General features: G+C 33.6%; 1 protein-coding gene across 24 annotated transcripts in view; it reads right to left on the reverse strand.

Moving 5' to 3' along the window:
• Window positions 1–9,622, reverse strand: part of LOC108976888 (supervillin) — a 423,491-nt gene that overhangs the window by 169,496 nt on the left and 244,373 nt on the right. For 20 of the 24 annotated variants that reach the window (XM_018946306.1, XM_018946288.1, XM_018946286.1 and 17 more), the window contains 4 exons: window positions 3,871–4,614; window positions 2,635–3,242; window positions 2,471–2,561; window positions 2,317–2,376 (listed from right to left, as the gene is read on the reverse strand). The exons of 1 other annotated variant lie outside the window; for it this stretch is intronic. In XM_018946306.1, coding sequence (XP_018801851.1) covers window positions 2,317–2,376; window positions 2,471–2,561; window positions 2,635–3,242; window positions 3,871–4,614 — 1,503 coding nt within the window. The remainder of the gene's footprint in view (window positions 1–2,316; window positions 2,377–2,470; window positions 2,562–2,634; window positions 3,243–3,870; window positions 4,615–9,622) is intronic. 3 more of the 24 variants (XM_018946284.1, XM_018946292.1, XM_018946285.1) reach the window with 3 other exon arrangements.

Below are 9,622 nucleotides of genomic sequence, written 5' to 3' on the forward strand. Positions count from 1 at the left end.
TGTATCACTTTAAAAACAATAAAATCCGCCGCTTTTGTATAAGCGCAGAAAATAGTAATAAATTAAAAACCATAATTATAATTAGATAATATAATTTAGTTTACTTATGCTTACTAAAAAAATAAAAATAAAAAAACAAAATTGAAGAAACTCCCGAACGAACGAAAAAGTCCGAAAAAAATGTAAGAAAGTATAGTGGTAAGGTTTGCTGGACCACCGAGTATATGGGAACTTGGCCAGTTTCTGTTTTTTTTTTTTTCACTAATTAAAATGCCTAACTTCTTTTCACACTGCCAATTTTCTAGTAGTATTAGCAAACTTTTACTAAAACTTTTTTGAAAAGGCTTCCATGTTTACAATTCATCGTCGGTAAAAAATACGGAGTTGTTGCCGTATACTTAGAACCGACTGTCACTATATATCCACACTGACTTTATCTTTTCCTATTTGAGATTTTTCAAAAATAACTGTGTTCTTCGCTAGACTATAACAGATTATATCATAAGAAATCAACTAGGGAAACAACATTCGCCTTAGTGCCCTGCCAGACAGGCTCAATTATACTGTATGACTACCTGTTTCGAATTTTATTAGCGAAATAGAGAGTTATGGCTTTTGATCATCACCAAAAGCTTCGTTGGACGTTGAAAATTTTTTGGTCGAAACAATTACATTCCAAGTTTTTCGATAAAATAAATTACAAACGGTAGTCGTAGAATACAGTCACTTGTTACATTCATGATTTTGTGAACAATTTTACGGTTATAATTATATAGGTTGCAGTGTACCCTTTGAAAAGACTAAATGGTTTTTTATTTTTTCTTCAATATTGATTTCAATAATAATAAAATCAATAGATGCCTGATCAAAGATCGCACGTGGACTGGTAAATGTAGTCCTTTGTGAAGCCATAGAAAAGAAGCTTGTGAGATAAATGGAAGCGCTTAAAAGTTATATACGCTCCCGAATAACTGCAAAATTTTCTAAAAAATTTCTCATAGCTGACCACTGACGAAGTAATTTACTTTATTTTGTACAACTTATGATCCAAAAAACCATATACAAAAATCTACTCGACAGTGACCGAAGCATATCCCTCATAAATAAGAAAGCTTCCATACAGGAACTTAATTTCGATTCGTTAATTTGTAAAGCGGATTTACATGCTATAGTAGTCCGATCTGTACAATATTGCCGGTTTTATAGGATTGCCTTGGATAATAATGCATGCCAAATTTCATGACGATATGTCAAAAAAAAAAAAAAAAAAAAGTTTTCCATAAAAAGAGTTAATTTCCATCGTTCAGTTTGTATGACCACAGCTATATGTTGTCCGATATCGGAGGTGCCGGCAAATGAGTAGCTTTTCGTGGAGAAAAGGACGAAAATTTCAGATCGCCATCTCAAAAATTAACGGACTGGTTCACGTAAAAGCGACTGACAGACGGGGATGGGTAAAACGACTCGGTCGAGTTGACAGTCCGTGGTCCGATGAAAATCTGGGTCCGTTCCGTGCTCATCACGCTGACCACTTCTATTCAGTGTATCCGATATTTCCCTCTGGGTGTTACAAACTTCGTGAAATCTTAATACACCCCGTTCTGGGTATGAGAATGTTCAACTTCCACTCATTTGAAGAAAATTCAATCGAGTCTGTATTAGGCGTAAGGCAGAAGCTTCATTTATGGATCAACTAATTTTAAGTTTTATGAAACGTGTCATTTTCCCGCTTGTACTAACCCCAAATAAAGTATTTCGAAGTCGAATGTATGTATATATGTATTAAACAAGTATATAAAAATGTAAATTTTCTGAAGTATACAAATGAGAACCAATAAAGATTCCTCATTTTAGCAACGATGAAGTCAAGAAAAGTTAAGCATTTTGAATGTACAAAAACTTTTATAGATTCGAGGAACAGTTTCGAGTCTCTGACAGTGTCGTTTAAGGAATAGAATATAATAAATATTCAGTGATAGGATAAATTGATGAGGATTGCACCGCGACCTTAGGTCTAGTGTGGCCTCAATATTCAGTGATAAAAGAAAAAAATCCTCTCAACTATAAACCACTGATAAGTACGTTCGATCTATAGAGAATTTTGGATTTGTAAGAAAGCTTCGGGATAAGTAAGTTAGGTTCTGGTCTATTATAACTATCTAGCTTTTGAAAAAAAAAAGTAACTTTTGCTGAAAAATCTTGTCTGTAATTCATGTGTTGGTTTACTTCGCATTTTGTACGTAAAATATTGCGGCAATTGTTTGTTGTGCTTGCTGGGTGAAGAATTCTTTGCGAACGCTATGTGTCAATACATACTTAAAAATAGCTTATTTTTCCTTATTTTTGCGGTTAGCAGCAGATATTTCAGATTGATTACTATAAGAAAAGATGAAAATGATATAATTCCATTTCACCCGATTTCATACATATATTAATAAAATAAGTAAATGCATCGTACACAGCAACTCACCACTATCGACGGTGGCCTCTTCGTTGAGCGAACGGTTCAAATTCGATTTGCGTTTCGATGATTTATCGCGATCCTCCAAGGGACTCGCAGGCTGCAAGAAAATAAATTTTTCGATAAAAATTCGTTGTCAAAAATATGTAATATTTATTACAACAACTACTCACAGTTCCACCATTAACCGGGCTCAGCTCCGGTTTGCTGGGCGAGCTATCGCTGCTCGCCGCTTTTAGATCATTTGTCGATTTCGATTTGCTCGATTTTATGGTGGTGGACGTGCGTGGACGCGGCAGCGGTTTTGTCGCCTTGTTCGCTAGCGCATGCGTATCTGACTCTTCGGCTGTTGATAAGCGGCCCGCAGAGCGTGTGAATTTGGCGGTGCATTCAGTTGCTGGCGCGGGCGTTGCGTTCTGCGTGCGTGGTTTTTTCAATTTTGAAGAGCTCGTTTTCTTAGGACCACCATTAAATTGCAATTCGCTGAGATTCTGTTTAACCGATACGGAAACGGAGGGTATCAACTTCTTATTGGTGGTTGGTGACTCATTGGAGGAGGTCGATGTGAGACGTTGCTTTACGGTAAGCGATGAGTTTTGCGCCAATTTTGTATCACTTTCTGAATCGGCTGTGGTTGGACGTGGATTGTCCGATGATGAGCTCGTCGAGAGGCGCGGCGATTGATGCTTTGGTGATGCGGCTGGACGTGGTGATGTCAACGGTGAACCATAGCATGGTGAGCGTGGACGCTGAATTGTCTCGTCTTCGCACTTTTTCTTATCTATACAATGTAAAGAGGAAGAGAGAGAAAAAGGAATGGAAGAGGGTGGTGAGTTGGTCGGTTAGTAGCGTCGAATTAGGCTCAAACATGCTTATATCTACGGGATAGAGTAGGAAATAAGTTATACAAAAAATTGTTTGGAGCAATTCTATTAGGCTGTTCAAAAGCTGTGGGGTTAAGCTGTTATGTGGCACGCGCTGAACGACAATTATGCATGATTAATGGTTTATTGCCCGGTAGAGCGGTTGATTAGCACAATGGTAACGCATTTTTGGTTTGTTATAATTTCACGAAGCCTATTGTTAGGCGCTTACAATGATTGCTTAAACGAATTGTTATTTTTGTTATTGCTGTAGCAGGGTGTAATCAACTAGCAACTGTTGGTTAAATGATATATAAAAATGTATTAAGGGTGAATGACTTGCGAGATGTGTGTTAATTCACATTACTCATAAGCAAAGCATATTTACAGGCGCTGTGAGTAATTTATGAGCTATGAGCATTAACAAAAAAGCATACTTTGTCCGCAACACCTAAATGTATGCTACCACTTATTTACACATTTCTACAACCAATTCGAACGCTACACGAACGCGTGGGAGGCGCAATGGCTGGGGGGTCAACTCACCCAAGGCGGCTGCCCGCAGGCGCGACGCTTTCGTCGGACGCACGTAATGTGGCGACGCGCATGGCGACAACGGTGAGCGCGCCGCGGTGAAGGGTGAGAGCGGTGCGCCTAAAAGTGGACTCGGACGCCGCGGCAGCGTTTGTGTCACATGTCCCGTTTGTAGTTGTTGTTGTTGTTGTCGATGGATGCCAGTGCATGCATGCGCGTTATGTTGGTGACTCAGCTGATGCGCTGTTGTTGCTGTTAACGTTGTTGCCGCTGTAGCAGTGCCGATTGGAGGCGATAGTGTGGTCAGGGTTGCATTGTGTGGCAATGCAATGATTTGTAGCGGCGATAACGGTTTCTTTTTCACAATCACTGTAGCGCCGGTGTTGTTGTTGCTGTTGGTGTTGGCGCTGCTTGCGGCGAGCATTGCCGCTTTTTGTTTAAGCAAAAATGTTTCAGTAGGCATGGCGTAACTGTTGTGGCAACTATTACTGTTATGTGTACACGTCGTGTTCGCGCTGTTGTAGTTAGCATTCGTGCTAATGTAGTTGCTTTTATTGTTGTATTGTAGTGGTTGCTGTTGTTGTTGGTCGCGCTGATTTACAATTGTCGTCGACGACCTATTCGTAACGCTGACACTTGTAATTGTGGGCGTGGTGCTTGTGGTCGTAATGGTTCGTGTGTTGGTTTTGGAAGGATTTTTATGTGGAGATTTATGTGTATGGACCTCGTATTTGCGTTGACGCAAAGCTTCTGCTGCTGTGTGGACATATGTATGTATGTGGGTGCGTGACGTAACATAGCATAGCATGGCAAGGCATAGGCATTGCATGGTATGACATTATATGGCAGGTCAATAGAGAAATCCAAGTTAGAGAGCAGTGCAGAGAATATTAAATGTAGAGATTAGAGAAATATGGTTAAATTGCGGTAAATGTGAAATATTCTGTGGAATTGATGAGAATTCATAGAGTTCGATATTTTTCGGAGATTTTGGCAAACACTTTTTAGAAAACTAATATATTTAGGTATAAATATATGTAACAAAAGAAAGATACCAAAACTGTACATCGCTTAATTTAACTGCCTTTAGCAAATATTTTACAAAACGGGTTTAAATTAGAGAATATATTTAGGAACACCTAATATGAAATTAAAAAAAAAAATATTTTTTAATTTTTATTAGTCATATTGATATTTGAAATTTTTTATCGATATTTGATTTATCGAAAATCGATAAATTCTAAAATCGATAATCTTGCTTTTGGAAGTTATTTTTTATGGAGCGAGTTATATCAATATTTTAGAAGAAAATTATCGATATTTGCTATCTCGAAAATCGATAATATACATACATATATCAATATTTTAATAAGAAATTTATGGACATAGGATATATCGAAAACCGATAATGTATATTCTAAAATCGATATTCACTCATTTTTTTCAAAGGGTAATCTAAATTTGTTTTTAAATTCCCACAAATCGCCGTTGAGCTTGGTGTTTTACTCGAACTGATATTACCATAAATCCAAAAAAAAATTCTGAGATTTTTTTGTGAAGATATATTTACTAAAGTCCTAGCCGTAATTCTTTTTCTATCTCAGCACTTGTTTTTGTTCTCAAAATTAACGATTATTTATATGGGTCTGGTAGTTTTTAGGTGAGATCGTTTTCTCTTAACCAAATAGTTCAGTGAAGCCATCATCTTTAATTAAATTTAGATCTAGATTACGGTTTAAATCTAATATATTTGATCCAAATCTTCTTAAACAAAACTAATGTCGAGTGCTTGATTATTTAGAGTCTCCTAATGTAACTCAGAAACCTTCTTTTTGAACTTAAATATCATCAAAAACAGCTGCATTCCACTTCAATCAGTAATGACTTTCTATTTGCAAAGCGTATTGAGGTTAGAATTTCTTTATTTGCAAAACAATTCCAAGAAACTTACTTGAGACAAATTTTAGTAAAAAGCTATTAAGCAAATCAATGAACCCTACAGTCGATGACATTATGAATAATTAACTGAAATAATCACGGGATAATTTAGAAGCGTTTACAAATAAAGCTGAAGGGTACATAGTTAATTTGCAAGTTTCCTAATGCAATAAATGGCAAAAGGAATACAGTGAAGAGTTAATTAACGAATATCACATTATAAATAATTAACGAAATTTGGGTTTGAAACAAAGAAAATGGAAGCTGCAAGAAACAAACAGTCATAGGCAAGAAACTGAGCAGAAAAAGTAGTGAAACAAAAGTATGCCAAAGAAAACTATTTAACTATCTACTGACCTAAGAACTCTTTTAAGCAGCGAGCGTAAAGGAAGAAGATGACAATTACATATAATGGGTTGTGGAAAAGCACATACTTAAATCCAAAAGGTGATTTTAAAGAAATTTATACTTTAAATACGGCGACCCAAAAAAATAAATTCATGATAAATGAAAATAAATAAAACGAAGAGAAACCGCATACATAGCTATGTGGAGTTTTATAAGTTGGTATTCTGTATATTTTTTTGAACCTAAAATATCATTGTCGAAACCTTTTTTTTTTAATATGCTAATTTTTGATATTGATATTTTATTACTGAATCCGATTTTTTTTTATTTTAAATTTGAATTGATTTTAGTTTAAATATATCCATATATTCTAAACATAAAATGATCGATATTTGATACATCGCAAATCGATAATATATATATTGTAATCGAGTCATAATTTTTTGGAACCATATATCGATATATGTCTGTATGTACATTTTTTGATTAATCGATTAATATATCGATATATTATTACAGAATCAGAATTATTATATTCAATATTAAAATTTTAGTTTATTTTAGGGAGATATATCGATATTTAAAAAGCAAGTTATCGATATATGTATATATCGGAAATCGGTAATATGCATATTGTAATCGATATTCATTCTTCCTTTGGCCTAAACTAAGAGTGTCGATACCAATATTTTCCAATATGATAATTTTAATGAATTATTAATATTGGAATTTTTAATTATTTTAGAGATACATTCTGATATTAAAAAAAAAAATATGGACATTTTATATATCGAAAATCGGTAATACATATTTTGTAACCGATATTTCTGRATATACATATAAACATTCTTGGTTTGGATAACGATTTTTTCAACTTGATATTTTTGATTAATCATTTAAGATATCGATATTTTAAAAATTAAATATATATTTAAAAATAATAATAAACATATAATCGGTAACCCATATTTTGTAATCGATATTTCTAAAAATATAATCGTTTTTTCGGGACCCAAGTTATAAGCATCAATACCCATTTTTACCAATATTAAATTTTTGGATTATTCATTCAAGCTATTCATAGGTATTTTATTACTAAATCATACATTTTTAACTTTTAAATATTGAAATTTCAATTTATTTTAGCAAGATATATCGATAATTAAAAAAAAAATAAAAAAATTAAAATTTTAAAAATAAAATGATCGATATTTGATATATCGAAAATCGATACTACATATTTTGTAATCGATATTTCTGAAAATACAAATCAAGATAGAGTGAAGAAAATAAAATGATCGATATTTGATATATCGAAAATCGATACTACATATTTTGTAATCGATATTTCTGAAAATATAAATCAAGATAGAGTGAAGAAAACACTTTATGGTGTAAACTAAAATAGTCATGTTTGGTGCAAAATATATCTTTTGAAAAGAAATTATTATATAGTTGGGAGAGAAAGTTGCTTTAAAATTGATTACAACGAGATATTTTTAGTATTGTTTATATTAAATTATATTGCATGTATACATATTTTAAGCATTATTTCGAAGCTGACATGTTCTTAGATGTTTAAATAACCCGACCGGCTAAAATAATCTTTCAGAGCAAGGGAGGGCTAAAGGGTTCAAAAGTCTAAAATTTTGCATGATTTTTAGCCTATAAAACCTGAAAATTCCAAATCTTTCGCAATTTTTCGAGTAAATGAAATTGAAACGTGAAAGCTTTCAAACAAGCTTTCGCCCAATTCAAAAGCTTTAACACAATTTCAGAGCTTTCGTCCAATCTGAAAGTTCTCGCACAAGCAAAAATTTCCCAAAATGAGTTCCTATTTTCGCTGTATGGTTTTTTTTGACCAAGTGCCAGTTGGACTTCGACAATATGGACATATGTCTAGTTATGAACTTGAGTGCGGGTCAAAAAAAAGTGCATAGTAGAAAGCAGAGCTTAAAAAGTTGCACTTTGCTCCTACTGTACATATTATATATGCATACATACATCGTACTATAGGCCAAACAATTGTCAGCTAGCGACAGTTGCAACCAATTGTTTGTTTTGTTTGTATGTAAATTTTATGCATCATTAAAATGAATCAGAAAACATGTGTGTGTGTGTGTGGAGATTTCAGGGCGAACAGCTCAAAAGTGAAATGTATTTAAATAAAAATAATAATAAATGACAATTGTAAATCAAATGGAAATGTAATCAAGTATACTAAATGCTATAGAAAAAAGCAAAACGAAAAACAAAAATCAAAAAAAGCTGTGCCAGCTGCGAGCCACCTTTAAGTAAAGCATTTGAGCAACAACAAAAAAAAAATAATAAGAAATGAAATTTCTCCAGCTGCAGTTGGCCTTATRGCTATACGTACACACACACACATACTCGCTAAATAGAGTCTATGAGAGTAGAGAGCCATTATAATTTGTTAACATCACCCAAAAGCGTTTGTTGACTTCACACTTTTCTGTGGCAATCTACTTACAGCCAACAGCCAGCTAAATAGTTACAAGCATAACAATTGCTGTGTGTAYATATGTATGTATGTATGTTAGCAAAGTAATGACACACACCTCAGGCAGTGTCAAGTGGCCAGCACCCTGCTACTCTTTCTCTATTATATATTACAGAAAAAAAAATACAATAATAATAACAAAGTAACCGGTACAACAATTGCTTCTGGGCACTAATCCGCAGAGAAGACAGCACAACTCAATTCGAGACGAAGCAATTTGTGTTTAATTATTATTTTTAGTTTTGTTGAAGCATAATGGAGAGTCAGCTGTTCACTTTTGGATTAGCTCAAATTGGTTCAATCTTTTGTAAAGTTTATTTTCAAAATCGTATATTTTCAGGTTATAAGGTTATTTATAGCATGAAGTTATATTTTAATCAATATCTTTTATTTTTTAGTATAAAAATAAAAAAATCATTATCTCTTCAAACTACAACGAAAATACAGGTGTTAGAAGACTGTACGACTTCGGAGTACCGAGAAAATCCAGTTAGAAAAAAATGTTTGATTTGAAAACTTATAGTATCATGAACACTAGTTTGAATAGCGAAGGAGAAAGCTGAAACCCGTTGAAAATTTCTAGCATGTTATAATTTTAACATCTCTGGGATGTCTATTCTGTAAACGGACCTAAATAAAAACGTCTAGTAATCTCAACAATGAATATAAAAGACAAGGATAGACCATTAATCAGCTGATTAATCAGCTGTTATTTTTAAGATCAGTTGTTTTTACGAGATTGAATCATTGCTAAACAAATTATAGACTATTTTAGGTAAAAGGAGATGCACGTATATCTCGTTGCCAAATTTAAAAATTTAATCAAAAATTTACTAACGAAATTTCTTGGCCCAGCATAAAGAATGCAATTTTTAAGTGCACCACTTAGGGGTTAAAACATTGTGTACTTCTTCCGATAATTTTTCTTTTCGATAATTTTTAATTTTTTTTTTTTTT

Source organism: Bactrocera latifrons, unplaced genomic scaffold (assembly GCF_001853355.1).
Source record: "Bactrocera latifrons isolate USDA-ARS-PBARC rearing strain unplaced genomic scaffold, ASM185335v1 scaffold_81, whole genome shotgun sequence".
Classification (NCBI taxonomy): Eukaryota; Metazoa; Arthropoda; class Insecta; order Diptera; family Tephritidae; genus Bactrocera; species Bactrocera latifrons.